We start from the raw sequence: 21,849 nt of genomic DNA on the forward strand, positions 1-21,849 counted from the left end.
GTGTTGAAATAATGTTGCAGTAGCTGTGATTTCATTGAGAAGCTTGAAAACAGATAAGAGAGATAAGAAATGGTGCCCCAAGGATAGAAGAAGAAATCCTGTGTTCCCAGTGATAAAAGAAGAGAACTTTTGTTTTTATGCTAGAACAGCTTATCCTTAAAATAGCACCCCAATAAGTTGGCATGGCCCTTGAAAGCAGCTGTGGAAAAGCTGCAAGGTATGGGAGGGACTTTAACACTAGAAACACATTTTCCTTTCCCAGGCATCTGATTTGCTGTTACAGCAGGAAATGAGTAAATCATTCTAGTGGGTCCACTGGAATTTGACCATCCCTAAACTCACCACACTAATTGGTGCATTGTCCAGAAAACTCAGACTGGTGAACCAAAAACCACTACAGTAACGCCACAGCAAGTCCACACATGCCCCAGTGCCACTGCAGGCCACATCCAGCCCAAACTCAGCTGCTGAGACAAAGACAGGGCAAAATGCAGCTGAGAGTCTGGTACAAGGAATAGAACCAGGATGTACCTGGCTGTTCTGCTGCTGAGCCCCACTGCAGGATGGTACAAGCTGAGCACCCTTGGGGTTGCATCTGACCATCTGCCAGCCATGTACAAAATGCAGAGGGGAAACCAAGGGCATATGTAGTTCCCATATGGCATCTACAGGACCCTCTAATTTCTCCAGAGGAGCCTGCCAGTGGCAGACATTAACTAACAGCAATTCTCACCATTGCTGCTTAAATGTGTTGCCAAATGAAGAGAAAATGATGATGCTTCACACATTCACAAGACTCCATTTATATATGTGTGTGTATGTAATACCCACTCCTGGGGGGCAGCTTTCACATAATATCCAGGTGTGGTGATTTAACACCACCCAGAAATGAATCTCTAAATAAACCACTCCTTTTCCCCCCACCCTTCTTGTAAGAGAGGGACAAAGGACGGGACTATAGGCTGAGATAACAATTTATTGAAAGCAAACAGCAGTGGAATAAGAAAAGTACAGTAATAGCAGCAATGTTAATAATAAAAGTATACAAAAACAGAAAGTGTTTTACACACAAGGAGCTGTTTGTTACCTCAGCTTAGTTCTGTGTGGCCACCAGGACAAAGTCCGGGTGGTGGCTGCTCCCATGCCCAGCACCACATGGTTTCTCCAGATGAAGAAAAGCTGTTGGGCACTTCCTGCAGTCAGCACTCCTGTTCCCAAGACTGAGACAATGAAAACCATCATGGACAAATCCCCCAAAAGCTGGATAATCTGTGCTGTGATGCCTGGTTTTTTTTGCAGATCACTATGCTCCACTGGTTCAATTCCATGTGGCATGGCCATTTTGTACTGTTCCACCCTGTCCCACCTGCTCCACTCTGCTCGTTTTGGCTCAGCTTGGCTTGGACCAGGCTCCCCTGCACCCCTCTGTTTCCCGCAGATGCTTCCTGCACTAGTGCTGCTTTTCAGCCCAATGTCTTGGAGCCAAGGCTGCCACTTTTTCAGAACCATGTCTCCAAGCTATGTCTTGGAGGAACTGGGAAGGGGACAGGCAGTGGCGACAAAGGACAGGGTCCACACAGTTGATCCCAGAAATCCCCCCCAGTGAAGAGTGAGACAAAATGACACACTTCCAGAGGAGCACTCACCTTTTCTTTCCCCCAAAACCATGCCTGCAATGATGATGTGAGTGTTATGGAATAGCAACCTGGCCACATCCAAAGAGTGCTGAGCTGCGCCCCCTCTCCACAGCCAGGACACCTGGGAAGCACATCATGCAGCTGGAAATGCAAGAGGAATGTGAACTAGCAGTTGGCAGGCTGGGAGCCACCAAAAGTTGCACCTTCTGTTTTGAAGTCAGGCCACTGTGTAGTGGTGAATAGTGAACTCAGAGAGGCAGCAAGCAAGGAAGAGCACCATGCTGGAAGGACATTGGTAGAGGTGAAAGAGGCATGTTCTGGTGTCCACTTACAAATCCTGTGTTGGTAAACACCTAACAGGAGCAATAGGTAGGTCTCTTAGAAATGGTATGCATCCTAACATAGCTATGTTCTGTTTCTTTCTAGTCCCTCATTTTTCATCTGCTAAATCTGCTGTTCCATTAGCTGGAGAATACACTAAAAAGCTCTGTGGCACAATAAGATGGAGGAGGTAAAATGGAGGTACACCCCAATTTGGGAGTACTGGGGAACCCTGTGTTGAGATATTCTTCTGCTGTTTCTTCTGGATGACACCTTTAATTGTGCTTGCCCAAAGATTTAAACACAGAACAGCAGCAAGAAACAGTTCCCTTCAAATGAAGCCTCTTAATATCTCAAATTTCAAGTTTTGAGCTTAATTACAAGTTGTTCTACCGAATGGTATTACATAAATATGTTATTGAGTTATACAAAACTAATTTGATCAGTGATTCACTACTGTTTTCAATGTTTTTAAGAAATGAAAGCATTTCTGATAGTTCTCTACAGAAATAAACCACTCCACACATGAAAATGATACAAAAAAAAATTAAGCAACTTAAAAGTCATGACATTTCCAACATATTTGTACTTCTGTATCTCCTTAGAAGTCTTTTGGAAAACATATCTTAGTATCATCTGCCAGGGACTACGCATGAAATATCATCTGTAGGTCTAGTATTCACAAGAGAGGTTTAGAAGCAGCAAGACGTAAAAAAAAGAAACAGTCTTTTTCTAATTGTTGCTTATTCTTCAGGAGCAGTTGCTCTGGGCCAAAGTATCTTACCTAACAACTGCCACAGCATCAGAGACTTTGTAAGAGCAATCCATTCTACCATCACCTTTGTTTCCATTTTATATGTAACAATTAATGTTAATAATGATAAGTAAAACTATCGGGCTCTGCATCCATTCAAATCAATACATTTCTTCCACAAAAATACACATGATACTCACTCCAGTAGCTGCTGCCATCAAAGATTTCTTTGCAAGTGAGGACGTGATTTCTTTGCAAGTGAATATTATGATAAAAGCAGAAACTTTCAAAAGCTGACTCACTGATTCATTGACCTGATTTTTCATAGCATATTGTCCTGGGGTGACTTCATGATGCTGAATTGTTTCCATTCCTCTGTTTAGCTCAGTAATAAGTTTTGCACCTTTAAAACTAGATCTGAGGGTGAAAGTGGGGAGAAGGAAAAGTGGTGGAATTTTTTTGCAGCTGTATTCAAAGCATAGAGATAGGCAGTGCTCTCAGAGTTCTCCACCCTGCAGACAGATGGGGAGTTTTGCCTTGCTGTTTTCACTGGTTTTTCTCTCATTAGCTGAGGTCAAAAGGTGTTTTTGAACTGTTCAGCCATTGTTCATCCTGGGAACACCAGGATTATTGTGTGGGGTCCTCCCAAGCTGCACTGCAGCTGGGGCACTGGACCTGATCCCCAGAGAGAGAGACCCATGCCTCAGAGAAACTGAGAGAAAATTGAGGGCACACCCACAACAAGGACTCTGAACTGTAAAAGTGCTCTCTTTGAATTTGCCATCTCTTCAGAACAATGAGAAGTTCCATTATTTAATATTATTCATTTTTCATGTTTGTGAATACTTTGCTTGTTAAATCAACAATTTTTTCCACTTTTCTTGAAGGAGGTTTATGTCTTCTGAACTGAGGTGGGGAGGGGCCACTTGAATTTGCTTTCTAGAGGGACCCCTTCAGAGGTTTCCTCCCAAATTTGCCCTAAACCAGGACACATATGCACTTTAGTAAAATATGAAAAACTCCTAAGTCACAGCATCACAGAGGAAGAAAGAACAAAACTTTTTAATTGTTTAAATAAAAATTAAAATTCCATTTTGCCTTCTAGCCCTGAGTCTCACAGTAGACATTTCATTGCAAGGGAAAAATATATGTCATATACAGTCTCCAGTGAGGTTCTGCAGGTTACATATCTTTTTCCATTATACTGGAATTGCCAAAAAGTGGCAGTGAGAATGTTGACTGGTCTGTGAAATCTGAGATAGGCAGCCTGGAATGAAACAAATTCAGTTAAATTCATAGAACACAGTTAAGTTAGATAGCAACTTTCATTGCCACTATGGCTAGTGGGAAGGTACCATAAAATGAGCAAATCATGTGAGAGATTGTGAATATGGGATTTCACAAAATATTATTATCAAAGGTTTCAGTTTTCATTGAGGGGGTTTGGTGTTTGGGGCATTTTTTTTTTTCATTTTTTGAGATGAGAAACAAATGAATATTCAGAAGGGATTCAAACAGGTCTTAAGAGTGGCAGATATATATGGATACTGCTCCTTCTTCACTAAACCTCCAGAATTTTGTCCACTTTTTCCTTTTCTGTCCCAAAAAAAAAAAAAAAAAAAGAGATACATATTTTATGAGCCTGCATCCAACTGATTTTGGCAGAAGACCCCAGACCTTTCCAGAGCTAAAAAGGAAGCCCACTGAATCTAGAAGATATTTCAGAGTTAAGATGAATGGACTCAAAGTGAGGTCTGGTCTTGGAGGACAGCCAACCAGTACTCACCTGACTTGCCTGAAGTTCAGCAAATAAATAAATAAATCACAGCAGAACCTTTTATGATATAGCAAAACCACAATGTGAATATAACAACTGGTAAGTTCAGGGCTAATATAAAGGATATGAACTGCAGAGGAGTGGATGGATGCCTCAAAAACTGACAGAATTGGCTGAGAATGGGGTGTGCTTCCAAAACACTATTGGCTTTATTTGGATATGCCTATTGAATATTTATATGATAAACATAGAATAAATGGTCAAAAAATTAAATATTTTTTAATTTGGTGACTCTTATTTTAGTTGCTGCCACATATTAGTCATCAGAGAACAATTTCCTTTTGATTTTTAATGCCTTAAAAGCATTTCTACTTTGAAATTGAGAAAATATTTCCCACAATCATTTGTTGAACATTAGCAGTTACAACCATTTTCCAATACAAGCTACCTCAGATATCAACCATTCACTTTGAATAGAAATAAACCCACCAATTGCCATTTATCTAATGACTGCAATTATCTGTTCTCTTTTGCTAAGACAACTTGGAATCATGAGTCCATTAGAACAGGCAATCATTCCCTTCTCCAAAGAATTATCTTCCTGCTTAACTCTAATGGAAGTCACAGTTTAACATTTCACTTGAAAGAAATTACTGAAAAATCTCTGTTGGATCCAACCCTGCTGGGAGAAATACGACAACGAGCATTACTGGTCCTGTTCAATAAATCTTTCTTGCTCTTTTCTCAATGGTCATTTCTGTGTTTCATTCTTTGTACAACACACCCTTTCCTTTGTGTTTGGTGGTATCTTCAATACAGACAGCATATATTATAATAGGAAAAAAAAATCTCCTCTTTCTTTCCCCCTCCTTTGCTGAATTTTTAAAGGTGTTTATTTTGTGTTTTAAAGGTGGTCTTAATTCCTAGCTGTATCTTGTGACTTAATGTGCATCACTGAGTACTAGTATATTTTTCTGCAATGTTATTAATATGCCTATCCATCCAAACAACAAACTCCCAGTGGCATAAACATTGCAAAGAATTCCCTTTTGCATCTCACTGATACTAGCATAATACAAAAACATCCCTGAACGTTCACTTCTGTCTTACTTTCCATATGTTATGCAGGACCCCTTTTTATTCTGGAAAGCAGGCTGGCCGTGTCAAATTCAGCTTCCTGACTTGGCTGCCTCCATATCAGTGTATTTATTCTGCTGCCTTAGGAAATAGGAATAAGAAATGTCAGCACTAGATGGAGCTCCTGTACAGCAACATCTCGGGGAAAAGCTGGGGCTCGTGTACCTGCGAAAAGCAGGAATGGATGTGCAGCCCGGGTGTAGCAGGAGGATGCTCTTAGGGCAGTCAGGTTCACTGCTGCATCCCCATGCCCACGCCATCCTGCAGGGCCCCATCTCCTGCCAGGACTGCTCCTTTTGAAACGTGGGGGCATCCCCAGGCCTTTCCTTCATGCTGAGGATGTGCACAGCTTTAATAAGCTGTAGCCTGTTGACACAACATGCAGTCTCAGGGGATTTCTGTATGTGGGACATGGCACCAAATCAGCTCAGAGGTGAAACGGCAGTGAGCATTAGCATCTGCTAGGCAGTGAGCCAAGCATCCACCAGAGCACACAGCCAACATCCTTCCAATGAACTCCTTCTTTTTCACTGAACCCAGCTGCTTATTTTTAATAATAAGGCTATATATCTAAAGATTTGTTATAATCTTAGGGGTTTCTTTGGCCGTTACCATTCCTAGGGGTGGAATTAACTCTTCTGAGTCAAGTTTTTTGTAATGTCTGGTGGTCAAACTGGTTTTTATTCTAATTAGATGCTAACTGGTCAATAAATAGTCAGATTTGATACTATGAATACAGTTTAAAAATATTATATTCAGGCGTTACACTGCCTTTGAACCAGAAGTTTCTTGTGCAGTTTTACAACTCCACAATCACATGGTGTGGTGAGCTGAAACATCAGAGAAGGCTGCTCCTGTCTCTATCCAAGATCACTGTGATGGCTGAAGGATGTGCAAAGAAAAAGCACTATTTCCCATTCTTTAATCCCTCCAAAGGGCCTCAAAGAGGAGATCTTTTGTTACATCCATTAAAAAATTAAATATAACCAATGCAGACAGAAATCCTCTGTAGTACATTTTCACCCAACCAATAAGTCTAATCTTCGACACTGGATAGATGGGTGGAAACTGCCCTAGAAAGTGTAGTAGTGGAGGTGTGACATATTGGGACAAGTGTGGCTATCATGGAGGGAAGCCATACCTTACTGAATTCATCAGAGGTCCTTGACAACACCATGCAGATAGGGCTGACGCCTACTTGGATAAAACCTACTTGGATTTTCAAACAACTTTGACTAGCCCAAAGGCTTTTAAGGATAGTAAGCTGTCAAGCAATAAGAGAAATATTCATGTGAATGAATAATTAAATAGAGGTAGGTAATAAAAACTGGAGAAAAAAATTACTTTTCTTAGTGGAAACTGTGGACAGCAGAATTCCCCATGGATCTGTCCTAGGCCCTGGGCTATTCATCACATTAATAAACGATCTGGAAAAAATAGGAAAAAGTGACAAGTTTTCTGACCATACTAGACAGAAAAACTGAAAATCAACAAAAACTGACAGTGAAGTACTGCAGCACAGCCACATGAAACAGAGCCATTGAGCAGATGAATGCAGTACTGATGCAAACTGCCACATGTGGAAGAAAATAGACCTGGTTTTAAATGCACAGCAATTGTTTCTGACTTACTGTTCTGCAAAGAGAGTTATGATAGAGAACTTTACACAAACCACTTCCACTAAGAAGCAATGCTCAGCAACATTTAGAAAAGCAAACATCAAGACTTATTAGAACAGAAAAAGAGAGAAAAGAAAGAGAAAAGGTGGACAGGGAAAGATTATTTAGTGTTTCCTAAAATAAGTGTGTTCTCAAATTAAATCATCAGGTTGCAGGCTCAGAATAAACAAACTGGAGAAGGTACTCCTCTTTGCATAGTACATAGTTAACAAATAGAATTCCTTTATATATTATATTGTGCATACCAAAATTTTGCAGGTTTTCTGAAAGCAAGTGAAATGGGAGATAAACACATAGGAAGACCTATTAGATTCAAAAGTACTGCTTCAGGGAAGATAGGTGTCCTTACACCACAAATCACAGGCTGTGGTACTGCATATTGGAAAAATATCATTGTATGCTGAAAATTATTCCAGCTTTTAGTTTAGTATTCTGGAAGAATAGCTAGGCAAAATACTTTGAATGGCATATACTTGATATCTGTACAAAAAACACTTTGCAAGGCATAACTTATTGAAATGATAAGAAAAAACAATCACAGCACAGTAAGAGGCTAATACCTGCTTGTATCTGATATCAGTATTTCTTTTCCAAAGGTCTGAGTGCCCACAGCCCTAAAAAAGATATTAACTTGTAATACTCTTACTCATTCTCAAATTCCTTCTTAAACACCACTTGGTGCACTGACCTATGGAGAAAACTGCTCCATGAAGCAAACCAGATGGTGATATGCTACTATCTACTGCTCTTATCTCAATGTATATTAAGCTACGGCTTTATCTTGCCTCATAACCTCCTTTCTACCCATTAGAAAAAGTCTATTTAAATTCTGACTGGCATATTTATCTGGCAGCCTTTCATCCTGCTCATCCTGCTCCTCTGATGTGGTCTTTGCCTCTCACAAGGATATTAAATGGAAATACATTTTCAATTTTTGGAAGCACACATAGTAAAGCAATCCTCAGCAAAATCATGCAGCCACTGCTGGACCGTGGCTCTCTTGCACTGCCACACATTTTTTTCCCTGAAAATTGAGCAGTTTGAAGACAGTGCAAAATTTCAACATTTGGATAAATTAGGCCAAACTGCTGTGATTTGTCACAAAGAATTACACGGAGAAGAGTTACTTGGTGCACCATAGTCAGTGTACAGAATATATAGATAATATACACAAAGATGCCACATACTCTGCTCTTTCACTGAGAGGCAGAATTTGTAATCTGTCCTCACATCCACATTAACTCCTACCCTAGAACTGTTTCTAATTAACTCCTGCTGAACTCCCACTGAGGCAGACAGGGATGGCCATCAGCCTCCCATGCAGTGCCTGCTCTGCTGCCAGCAGTGAAGGGGAGAGCAGTGCCCACCCGACTCTGCCTTGGGCTGCCTGCTGCACAGTGCCCAAACAGCTTGCCTAATTTCATTAGGGTGATTAAACAGTCAGTCTAAACAGGTCCCCTGGTAACTCCACAAACAGCCTGAATGCAGAACACAAATAACCCCCAAACTGTAAATCTGGCAAATAATAATGCTTCAGCGTGCACATGCACATAAGGATTAAGTCTAACCATTGCACGTCCTAAAATTCTCAAAAGGTCAACTTAAACGGGATTATCTATGGTTTTGTAAAATTCATACAATTTCTTAGCTGAAAGCAAATATTGCCAGATGTTAATGTGCTATTCCAATACTCAGAGGTCTGTACTAGTCAGGTAACTCTTAGATATCAAGCAATAAAATGCCATATATGTGAATTAACTAATGGTTTTGAATTTTAGAAATTACCAAAGTCCTAATCTAAGCAAAGTTTTACATAGTTTTTGATTTGTAAAGAGGATCTATTCCTTATGAAATTTTTTACAATCAAGTTTTCTTTTTGTTATCTTGTTTTCTGATAGCCACTTGGTCCTGAAAAAATTTCTACTGTTATAAATCTCTACAAAAATAATTCAACATAAAGAAGTTTCCTTCTTTTGATTCATCTGAAGCCTGTTGACTTTGATTCCTTCTTGCCACAGTTATCTACCATTTCTGCTCTTAATTGCATTACTGAAACCAATAGAAACAAAGAATAGGAGCTGGGGAAAGAAACAACAGAAGACATAAATGAAAAACAACACTAGAAAATTAGCAGGTAGTGAATGTCTGCCTCCAAGAAAACACTGAGAAATGGATGTAAAGATTGCCAGCTTAGCACAGTAAGTCTCTAGCCTTCTGCATTATGGCTGCTATACTTTCTTAAGGAACAGCAGAAGTTTGTATCTGACCACAGGATGAGACTGTACTTCCATCATATTGGAATCTTTGAAATAGGCTTAAGAAACTACAAATAGGAGAAGTAACACAATTTAACAATATGCTGGGAAGACTTGCTGGCTGAAATAGCCCAGAGCAATTGAGCCTGGTGCTGATAGCTGGCATGAGAAACTTTCAGCTGAAGCAGGTGAAGTCTGGCACAATGGTAGGAAAGATGGTACCCAGGTGACCTCGATTAGAGGCATTAGCATCCAGACCATGGAGAGATGCCTGGGGAGTCCAGCAGCCCCAGAAACCTGAGGTTTCCCCCTTGCATGAGGTGATCCCCTGATTGCATCCCCTGATCCTTACTGGATCTGCACAGCATGGAGGGGAGAGAGGCGCAAACAGGTCCCACTCTGCTCAGGAAGGAAAGGATAGGGACATCCCACAGAAATGGGATGGGGGCATGTCATGGGGGTGAAATGCCTGCTTGGAGTGGTGCTCCTTTGCATTTGCTGTCTGCAGATTCTGAATGTTCCTCCTGCCTGTATCAATTATGGGAAAGTCTACAGCAGACAGAGGTAATTTTGAAAAAAAACCCCAAACAACCCATAACCAAACCAAATCCATAAATCTCCCAGTACTGGGAGGCATTTGGATTATTTAAAAAGTGAATCATTTTAGCTGAGAAATCCACAGAAGCAATTAAATGGTCTGCGACTCAGCAGAGGCTGTAGTTTATTGACATTACTGAATCTTCAGTTTCAGAAGTAGTTTCTCAGATAGTGTTGATATGTAGAAAACCACAAATGTAAACAGAATAGTTTCGGCTTTCGATAGGGACATCCCACAGAAATGGGATGGGGGCATGTCATGGGGGTGAAATGCCTGCTTGGAGTGGTGCTCCTTTGCATTTGCTGTCTGCAGATTCTGAATGTTCCTCCTGCCTGTATCAATTATGGGAAAGTCTACAGCAGACAGAGGTAATTTTGAAAAAAAACCCCAAACAACCCATAACCAAACCAAATCCATAAATCTCCCAGTACTGGGAGGCATTTGGATTATTTAAAAAGTGAATCATTTTAGCTGAGAAATCCACAGAAGCAATTAAATGGTCTGCGACTCAGCAGAGGCTGTAGTTTATTGACATTACTGAATCTTCAGTTTCAGAAGTAGTTTCTCAGATAGTGTTGATATGTAGAAAACCACAAATGTAAACAGAATAGTTTCGACTTTCAAATAAACTTTTTTTTTTTTAGTGTCAGCCCACTAATTTAACAAAATTATTTTCTCATTTAATAGACTTTTAAAATTAGAAACATAGCAGAAACACTAACATAAAAATCCCCAAGCAAAAGGAAAAAGAATAAAACCCCTAATAATTACTTTTAAGTATGAAGTATTTGCCACAGATAAGGGGAAAAAAGAACTTTATAGTTATCACCTATTATTGCATCATTATTTGGAACTATGCCAATGGTTCTGCAGCCTTTTTATCACTGAAAAGACTGTAAATTTTATTTGCTTACTGGATTGGAAGACTCTGCTTAAATGCTTCCTAAAAAGATATACAAAATCAATGTCTTCAGTTAAGAAAAGGTCATTAGATATATAACTTGAATGTGAATGGCCAAAGATAATACTTTCTCTCTGGCATACTTCAGGGGCTACAAAGAAAGCTTAAAAGTTTTCCAAAAAATACCGAATTCTGTTCAGATGGGTCAGCATGTGAAAGGTCTTAACAGTTCCTAGACATTATTAAACACATAGTTTAAAAATATTATTTAATAGCCCATCATGAGCAAAGTCCATTGCTCTCTAATGTGGTTTTATTTTGACTGGCTTATTTACTGGCCTCTATTTTATTTCATTATACCCACTGAGGGACTAAAAAGTTAGCTACATTTTAATGACATATTTTTTCACATGTATGTGACCTGACTACCAGCAGAGCTGGTTTCTGCATTTTCCTAAATTAAAAGAAAGCCAACATCAGGCATAGCCTTGTCTGTGTTAATGCCATGACCCAGGATTAGGGAAAAGGGCTTGGAAATATCAACAGCTAAACTTGAATTCTGACAGAAATCTCCAGCAGTACTTATAGCCATGAACTTTTAAACTCAATTCCCCATCAGGATAATTCTGCAAGAAGTCCAACATGGTCTTTGCCTTTAAACTCCTGTTTGAGGTGTGCATGTGAACTGATGTTGTTTGTGTCTTTCATTGCATAAAGTCTCCAGCATTCTGCAATGTGTGGCCATAACACAGAACCAAAAGTATGCAACTGTGCTGCAGGATGGCTGCTCAATTGGAAAGGATCAAACACTGGCAGAAATCTGTAGTCACTTGCACATGCACAGAAACAGACCTTTGGCACAAGCAGAACACTTTTTTGCATTGACAGCTGACATCTGTAGACAAAAAATGCCAAAGGGGTGATTGATTTCCTTACAGAATTCTTCTGTTCTTCTGTCCCTGTTTTCATGGACACACACACACAAACTGTTGTCCATCCTTCACTGTTATTATTTCTGCATGTTTTTTGCTCTTTTCTTTTGTACAGGCATTAGGAAAATGGACTCCAGATTCTTGGTCATACAACAGAACATGTCAGAAAACATTAAGGATGGCAGCTAAGGGAGAAAATGTTTCCATCTACATGTGGCTACTGGTGCAAACTGAGGGTACCTGAGGATGTTTTCAGAGGACTCTCCAGCTCCTGTTTGAGCCATTGCTTGAATTTCTGCAGTAAGGAAAGATGAGAGAGGGGTGGAGGAGGGAAGTGTGGGGGTTCTTAACCTCAGCATCTTAACTCTGTTGGCATCAACAGCTAGAGTCTGTAACACCTTGTAAATGGATAAATTGAATTACATTCTCCAGCTTTTCAGCTAGGGTGGAGTTAATTTCTTCTCAGTAGCTCTCATAGTACTATGTTTTATATTCAGAATGAGAATGGTGTTGATAACATCATTGATATTTTGGGGGTGTTTGCTAAATCATGTTTATCCTAGGTCAAGGAATTTTTTTTCCTTGTCTCATGGTCTGCCAGTGAGGAGGTATACAAATGAAACTGTGAGGGAAGCATAGCTGGAACAGGTGACCTAACCACAGGGATAGTCCAGACCATAGAACAACATGCTCAATATATAAGCTGAGAGGAGTTACCCAGAAAGGCAGCTGGTAAGGGTTGGACATTGATCAGCAGGTGGTGATAAACCACATTGTGTACCAATGTTTTCCCCCTCTTATATTGCCATCATTATTATTGTTTACCATTATTATTGCATTTTACTTTATCTTCAATTATTAAACTGTTCTTATCTCAACAAAAGATTTTGCTTTGATTTTCCTCCCCATTCCACAGGGAGAAGAGAGGAGGGCGTGAGCTGCACAGCGCTTCATCTCCAGCCCAGTGATACTGTGCTGTAACCAAGGCAAAACCTTCTCTTATCCCAAAAAGGTGTTAAAGTGCCTACCAGAGTGAAGTCTTTGATTTCAGGAATAACATTCAAAGTAGGACATTAGGTCTTCCATTTTCACTTTTTTTCAAGGCATGATTCCTTCTTTATCATGTTTTCCAAAATTTCTGCCCAAGTTGTCTTCTTGCTTTAAGCACGTAAATTGAATGCAAAAGTCCAGTACTCAAGCTCTACAAATTACCTGCTGAAAGAGCTGACAGCATTTTGCCTACATTATGAATTTGGGATTATAAAATTGGTAAGAGGACTAGGACACCTCTTCATGGGAACAGAGCAGATATCTTAAAAATGATCACTCTTGCACAACTGTTCTAGGTGATTTCAACTTTGTACAGTGTTTAATGCAGATAGGAAATAGAAATTCCTGGAAACATCGTGGAAGAGGATATTGAAGTGGGGAGGGAACTATAAGCAAAAGTAAAAAATCAGAGAAAGAAAAAAGAAGAAATAAACACCCCATTTGTGAGGGTCATCTCATGACTTCAGAGAGGTACAGAGCAGGTATCTACCCCTGATCTTGGGCTCCTTTCATAGTCCATGGAGATAAAGGGGTGCATGGAGGACACATCTCATATCTCCCTAAAGAGAATGTCTCAGATGTGCTGAACAGTTTGCATCTGGCCGTACAGATTTGGTTTTCTATTGATTATAAAAAAGCCTTGGGGATTGGAAAATGTCAGGTTTTAGTCAGACAATTCCCATCTGTCTCTAAGGGGTTAAGCATTTTATTTTTTCCATAAGTAAGTATGGCCCTGAGAAGTGTATTTAATAATATACAACTACCTCATTGATTAGTTATTTAAATAAAAAGTATAGCAGGCTAACTTCCATTTCTCTAAAGAGGAGATGCCAAAAGAGGAATTTGGATTACACATCTTCTTAATAACTACTTATGTATTTTTGTTTACTATAAAATCTAATACATGTCAGGTGCTGGAAATTACATAGAAAACTTCAGGATAAACTGTCAATTGTTACACTGTATTAAAATAACTAAATCCCTCTAGGCCATGGCAGCATTTCTCCTGGTTTGTTTTTTTTTTTTAGATAAATGGACTGTAAACACTTTTGACTTACTCCCTTAAGTGAGGCACTGGTTTTCCCTCTCTCTGTTTGAACCAGTGGATTGTTTCTGATACTGACCAGCTACTGAGAAAAGCTTGCATGGGTCACAATGACTGCAGGCATAACTGAGTCTATGCACTTCAAACAGAGAATGTTTTCAGGATCTGTTGCAGAACTATGTTTTTCTAAGCAATACTGATTAGTTGTGTTTGCTACCAGCTTTATTTATAAAAGTGTCACCTTTAATGCCATCCCAAGCCCACTGGAAAAGGAGCAATCAATGATAAGTGGGCAGGTGAGGAGCTGCTGAGAGCGGTTTTGCACTGGGACATAAGTACTTGTTGCATCAAAGCTCAGAAATATCAGATGAGCTCTTGCAAGATCAAGCCAAGTGAGATTATGTCTTTTTTTGTGGAAAAAAAAAACCATATATTTTCATGGAAGAGTCATTTATTACATCAGAGATCTCAACTGCATCCTATAAACAGAGAGTTTCCAGTATGTTGGAAGTTTATACTCTACATGTAAGTATCTTAGTTTAATGCAGTGAGTCTAAGACACAGCATATAAAATCAAGGTAAAATACTAAGAAGAAAATTATTTGTTTAAGGTCACGAGACAGCTGAACTTTAAAGCAAAATCATGAGCAGCTCCATTTCTCATTCACTGTGTTCTCTGGCAGTTTACAAGGGAATAAATCGATAACTGCTTTAATATGACTGAAAAGATTATCTACCCAGAGAGTTGAGTACAGGGTTTCTAAAAAGATTAAAATCCTCATTTAGGTATGACCTTGAGTTACCAATGGACATTAGGACACATCTACATGCCTTACTTCAGTTCAAATAGGACTGTAGCCCCCTGCTGCACCCAGGACTGACAGGGTGCTGTGCGGGAAGACACAGACATCAAGTCACACAGCTTTCATATGATACAGGCATCTCGGGTTCCTCTAGAATAGTGATGCTGTTTTATACAACACTATTCAGAACTCATTTTTTACAATGAAATATTGGAAACAACTTCTCAGGCAAGTTGCCAGGCATTTTAACCACCATGAATGTTAAGAAAGAGAAAAACAATCTGCTGAAAACAAGAGCTAAGAGTTCAACAGGCACAAAAATTTCCCTGCTAGTAATGTGCCTTGGAACCTTTCCAGCAATAAAATCTAGTGTTGTATTTCTGTAGCCAGAGACAGCTTTGTCTTTCTCATAAGTATCAGTCTATTTAATATTTAATCCTGATAAAATGTGGCATAGTGTAGTGGTTCTAAGAATGAACTCCAGAAGTCATCTGAGCTCAAATTCTGCCTGTCCTATATGTTTGGGAAATTTACATTAGTGCAAGTATGTTGAGAAAAGACAAATTTTTTTTCTGAAAGTTTGAATCTGTCCAGAGATTTGAAATGCTTAATTAGACACTGTGCAGAGATTACATGTGAGATGGTCAAAACTGCAAGACAAACCTAATTTTAGGATGGCATATCACTTCCTGTGTATGTGGTCTCTATAAAAATAATATGCCTTAAATGCCTTAAAAATACATTTTTTCCTAAATTAAAATCTAACTCTTAGTCATTTCATGATATATTTAACCATCCTTTTTTCACCTTGCCTGCAAAGTTTACTGAGAGTTCAGCTGTGAAAATAGATCCTGCCCCTGTGTCACTTTCCATGTTTGCTTAAATGTATAACCATAAGCCTGTTGAACCATGATGAAGTGGTGTGTAATGGCAGCAAATTTTAAAAATCCATCCATTTCCCCAACTCAGTGACATGTGCAATTTCCACTGCAGTGACCTACTTAACAGAGCTGCAATCAAGGACGAGCACCAGGGTAAAATCATTTACTCTGGGAACAGACCATGCTGTTTCTCCTCTAGCACCATTCCTGGTGCTTCCCCAAATCACGACCCAACAGCTCATACTTCCATAGCAGATCTCACAGTATTTAATTTTCTTCTTAAAATCCCCATTACATGCTTATTGATCAGCATCTGCACTTCCCATTAGCTTCCAATCCTTGTGCTTTCCACATATGGTTTGAAATCACAAAGCAGATATAGGGATAGCAGCAAGTAATTAAACCAAAAAACAACACTTTGTCCATAATTTTTCTCCACTGTGCTCATGGCAACCCCCTGGTGGGTATTCTGGGGTCATGGTTTTTCAGTGCCTGGGGTAGGCAATGAAACAGCTTACTCAGTTTCCCACCAAGTGACATCAACTTACATGGCACTGTCAACACTGCTGGGAGGGGAATCAGAGCTGCTTTCCAGATCACCCCGCAGGCATGTGATTTTTTTAAAAAGTGATATCTCACCTTGAGTTTACATTTGAAACAAATCTCAGCTTTCTACTTTCACTCCCTCAGGTTTCATCCAAGCCACAGACCTGAAAGATAACACCTTCACTCTCCATTTGGTTTAAAACACAAAGGAGGCTTTCACAGTATCATAAAACAAGTGGAAGAGGGTAAAAACAACCTTAAAAATACAGTCCTGCTAGAAGATTTGCAAGAACGAGCCGCATTTATAAATATTAACATTATAAATATTTTAACAGTTTGAATTTGGCTTAGATGTACCTTACACATCATTAAATAATCCCCAAGTCATGAAGATTAGTTGCCCACTTAAAGTTTCTTCACGATTTAGAAAAATATTGCAGTTTAAAAAAAAAGGGGCATCCCTTCATTTAGTACAAGAAAGTGCAATTCTAGTGGGGCCAGTGAACTTAGAGCATCACAGAATCATCAAGATTGTAAGAGATCTTCAAGATTATCTAGTCCAACCAGCAACTCAGCACCACCATAATTATCCCAAAACCATATCCCTAAACACTTAATATCATTAATACTTAACACCATTAACAGTATGTCCCTATACTGATGTTTATCCTAGTAGGATCATCTATCCCAAGACCAAAAAAAACCCAAACAGGTATGAATACTGAAGCATTTATTCTTACCAACACTGATGTTGAACTCTAGTTTATCATAATTACCTTTCCTATTACATATCCCTATTCTGGATCTTGAGCATTAGTGCCCTTTCTATTATCTCTGATGGGCCAAAATCACATATGAGGTACCAAGGAGGGAAAGTGACTTTTTAGTTAATAAATGTATGAGATTTTTTTAGGAATAGCTAAAGGATGCATAATTATCTTTATCAGCTGACAAAATTTGTTTGTAAAATCATAAATGTTAGGCAACCTGCTACTGTTATTTGGTTTTACTCATCCTATACACTAACCAACATTTTTTAATTATAATTCTGCAAGCAAAATTTTCATTATGTCATTTATAGACACTAATGAAAGACCACGTGTGAGTGCTGCAAGACTTTCACATGAGCTATTCACAGTTTAATAACTACCTGCATTTAGGCTGCCTCAGCTTCCCAGCATACCCCACTGACAGCACTAACATCACTTAGAGGAGCTCAGGTCACCTTTGGCATTTTGAGTTTTGCTGTTTTGTTTGCTTGTGTACTCCTTGATGATCTAATCAATTTTAAGAATCATAGCAGAAACTATCACATAAAAACAGCTGTCACAATAGCACAGAAATCTGCACTCTTGCAGATTTGCAAGAGGGTTGGATTGCATTGGATTGCATCCAATTCATATTCTGACTTTGAAAAATTATTCCACAAGCAGAACACCCTGGCAGAAACTTACCCATTTGCAGGTTCAATTCCACAGTCAATGGGATGGTAACTCACATGGATCCAGACAGAAGCCAGCAGGCTCAAAAGGGCACCTTTAACATACCTTTTTTCCCTAAGATCTTGAACACCCACCTCTTTTTCCCCTCTCTCTTCAAATGTTATTCCCCCCACCCACTGGTAAATAATAAAAAGAAAGCTCAAAGTACGGAGAAAAAAATCAGTCCTACTTCTTTCTGCCTGAGAAAGCTACTTACAGAAATACAGGAATATATAAAACACACAAAAATGGAAATGAAACCTGAAGGAAGACATGCCATTCTGCTCAGCACAGACCAAACTGAAAACTACCTACCAAAACAAGCCAAGGTACTGTTGACCGTAAAGTTTACTTTTGGATGGCCAAAGTGCTCTTATATTACACAGCATTACTAACTCCTGAGACTTCACTTTGGGCAAAGCAACAGTTTCCCAGAGGAAGCTGCCAGGATGAGTTAATGGTCATGAGTGGAGTACACATTTGAGCAAGGGACAGGTACCAGAGACCACATCAGTGGAAGTAGCAAAGAGTTTCTAGTTCAGGTAGAGAACATGTGTTTGAATTCACCACCTGATTCTACATAAAGAGCTGTGGGAGCACTTCTTGGGTCAAAGGGCCTACACAAGAGGTGCGGCAGTCCAGGGCTGGAGAAGACCCAGGAATGCGTTTGTCCTGTGCTCTTGGCCTGAAGGCACCAAAGTGAAGATGCAGAGCAAGAGGAGCTGTGCCAAGTCCCCTGGTCTGGGTTAGATAAGGATCACATCTAGACATGAACCCACAGGCCAGTTCATGCTTTAGTGGATCTTTTTATGAATGTAGGAATACACGAAGAAAGGGTCACTGCTTGGTGATGCAACAGGCATCTTCAAGCAACAGGCCTAATCCTTGGAGAGATGAAGGCTGCCCTCTGACTGTTCATTGTCCCTTTGTTCATCTTCTTTCAATAATTAAAAGAAATCCAGGTAAAGCACTTATATCTAGTGCTGCAAAAGATGGCTGCAAAAAAATGTAGTCTGAACAGGACAGCAACACTGAATACTTTCCTATCGCTTCTGACAAATCTACTCCTGCAACTTAATTTTCTACTGAAGCCGCAAGCCTGCAAGTCTAAAATAAACATTTTGCTTTGCAGAACAGAAATCATCTAATGATGAGAACTCACTATCTGGAACATGAGTAATTCATATTATAGATTGAGAGATAATTAAAAATGGTAAATATAGTATTTTCAGGAGGCTTTGCTCATGACAGAAACCTCACTGAGGGACCTGTAGTTCAGCAATGGCACAGATTTTCCTGAAAAAAGGGAAGTATTACATATGTTCATACATTTAATCAAACTCTCTCCAGTGGCTTGCCTTTTTTTAGATTCCATTTTTAGCTCTTAAGAAATAAGTAATTTTGAAGAATGAGATATGTTAGGAAATGTTTATTAGATCTATGCTACTCTTTCATAAAGTCTTTTTTTAAGATGTATTAAACTATGCAGGTGACTTGTGCTTGACCATAACAAAGCAATAAAAGTATCCTTCTGTTCACCACAGAAGAGCATTTAACTGCCTAATCACGTTGCTTCGTGTACCAGTGCTAAAAAGAATAGTAAAGAATCATCACTGAACTCTTACCAAAGCAGGAATTGACAAAGCCATACCACCTACAAGCATGGTCCCCTCCAATCCATTTGCCACGGATGTTGGATGCAAAACTGAGGGTAGTGCCTGAGATGCACACTAGCATGTCACTGACACTGATGTTCAGGAGAAGCATGTTGACTGGGTTACGCAGGGTTTTAAACTTGCAGAAGAGGATGAGGACAATCAAGTTATTCAAGAAACCAAAAAACAAGATTAATCCAAGAAAAACAGCCACTACTGTGTGCCCACTTCGTGAGAGTCCAGCCCTTGGCTCAACAGGATGTGCAGGTGCACCAAAGCTCAGGTTATACATCCAAGAGTGGTTCATTTTGGACTTTGTCATGGATCAGTGAGGGCAGAGATGCTGGGTGCCCTTTGCTGAAGCAATTTCCCAGGAGTCATTCCATCACAGATTAAATCCCCTCAGGAGCCTTGTGATCTTTTCTCAGATGAGATATCTCTTAGATGGTTATGCAGGTGAAACACTGTATTGCAGTACAGAACTATTTTCCTGCACTATGTCTTTCCAGGGGTCTGTTCTGCAGTAACTCCAGGGCAACAGAACCAAGTGAATAATCACCTCAAATTCATCTTTCTTGTTTAAACCCAGGATAATATTAGATTATCTTTTTTGATGTTCAGAATGGAAGGTGTCTTAAAATGTTGCTTCAGCATGGAATCCTCCTTCAGAGCAGATGGACAGCCCTATCAATGACAGCTACCCTCCTCTCCTCTGACAGTGAGTGTCTTTCTGAAAACACAGAAAAAACATATGGTTAAAACCAAATAGCTGTTTCCACACAAAAACCAAAAAATAGGTACATAATTTACTAACAGTTCCTCCTGTTTTGAACTGTAACAAATATCTCTCATTCTTTTCAGTTTTTACTCTGATTTTTAACAGAAACATCAGTTTGTTTACATTTCCTTGGATGTTTTAAGAAATTTTTCCCTAGCTCACAGTTTAGCATGGAGAAGGTCGTTTGCACCTTCTTAGCAAAGATCTTCATGGCAAAACATATATTTTGCATCAGGTTCCCAGAGGAAGAACTGTGTCTTCCTCCACATAAAGTCAATGTACACCAAGTGAAGTTTCATTTTTGGCTCGACCTTAATTGAAATGATGACAAATTTAGGAGAAGGTATTTCTTTACCCAGAAAGAAAAAAATCAAATGCAGCCCCTCAAGTTCTCATGTGCACACAAAGGTTTGCAGATCTGTGATAACAATATCGCTCCTCCCACATTTAGCAGTGAACAGATGTCTTCCTTTATTATTTACAAAGCAGCCAGACAACCAAAGCCTCACATCTCTCCTATCACAGGTGTAAATTTTATCCACATGCAGTGAATACATTGCTTGTGTGTTTTGTGAAACAGTAGTGTTTACTGTGGATTCACAATTACATAGCCTACCTTCTCTGTGGTTGCAGGCAAATTCTGCACAGAATTTTCCATAACAGTGGAGATGTGTGTGTATATATATATATATACACACATAAATTTCCACTCCTCTGGGTGCAAAATGCATGATACCCATGGCTTACTGGACTAAAGAAATATGAACTCTTCTCTTTCATGTGCCATGTACTCCTAGAATGATTGCACACATGTTAAAATGGAGCATCTCCTATATTACTCCTAACTGTTGTTGTCTGGAAAATGTCTTGTAGAAAAATATGTATTGAAAAACTGGAAAATTAAGAGTTCAGTTTACTGGTGGTTCAGAGGTTGCTTGCTTTTTTCTTTTATAACTTTGCGTCATGGTAAGCATTTAGAGTAACTATTTCGTCTTTCTATTTCTCTGCTTTCACTAACTGTGCTAAATGCTGCAGTGATTGTGAAGTCTAACATATACAGACTGTCTTAAGGTTTTTTTCTGGTGAGCAAATTATGTAAACTTCACAGACCTTCTACTGTTTGGTCATTGGAAATCTGAAACACTGATGCTATCTGATTTTTCCTCTCCCTTTAGGCGATACATGGTATTTATGCTGGAAAGGGTCCCAGGTAGCATATCTAAGAGAAAGAAGTTTTTTACGTCCTCTTCCTACAATTTTGAAAAAAAAAAAAATCTCCTACCCAATTCTGGTTGCAGGTTATAGAAGGAAACTTAACTGGGTCTAACCATCAATATACTCTAAATTGCATATAGTGTTAAAAAGAACAGAGTGAAAATTGAGTGGAACAAAAACCAAATTTTAAAAATACCTTATGAGCATTTCTCCTGTGCAAACAGGCTGAAAGAGTTGGGGCTGTTTAGCCTGGAGAAGAGAAAGCTCTGGAGAGACCTCATTGCAGCCTTTCAGTACTTAAAGGGGACTTTAGAAAAATGGGGAGAAACTGCTTAGCAGAGCCCGTAGCAAAGGGGTAAGGGTTTAAAACCAAAGGATGGCCAGTTTAGGGTCAATAATGAAGA

General features: G+C 39.3%; 1 protein-coding gene across 1 annotated transcript in view; it reads right to left on the minus strand.

Annotated features, from left to right (window-relative positions):
* LOC120504714 (pinopsin-like) overlaps positions 1-19,815 on the minus strand; it is a 71,638-nt gene extending 51,823 nt beyond the window's left edge. Inside the window, exon 1 of the mRNA XM_039714493.1 lies at positions 19,423-19,815. Within this exon, the coding sequence (XP_039570427.1) occupies positions 19,423-19,774 (352 nt within the window). The 5' untranslated portion in view covers positions 19,775-19,815. The remainder of the gene's footprint in view (positions 1-19,422) is intronic.
* Positions 19,816-21,849: the final 2,034 nt, after the last annotated feature.

The sequence above is a fragment of the Passer montanus genome, unplaced genomic scaffold (assembly GCF_014805655.1).
Source record: "Passer montanus isolate IOZ18808 unplaced genomic scaffold, ASM1480565v1 scaffold3, whole genome shotgun sequence".
NCBI classification, from domain to species: Eukaryota; Metazoa; Chordata; class Aves; order Passeriformes; family Passeridae; genus Passer; species Passer montanus.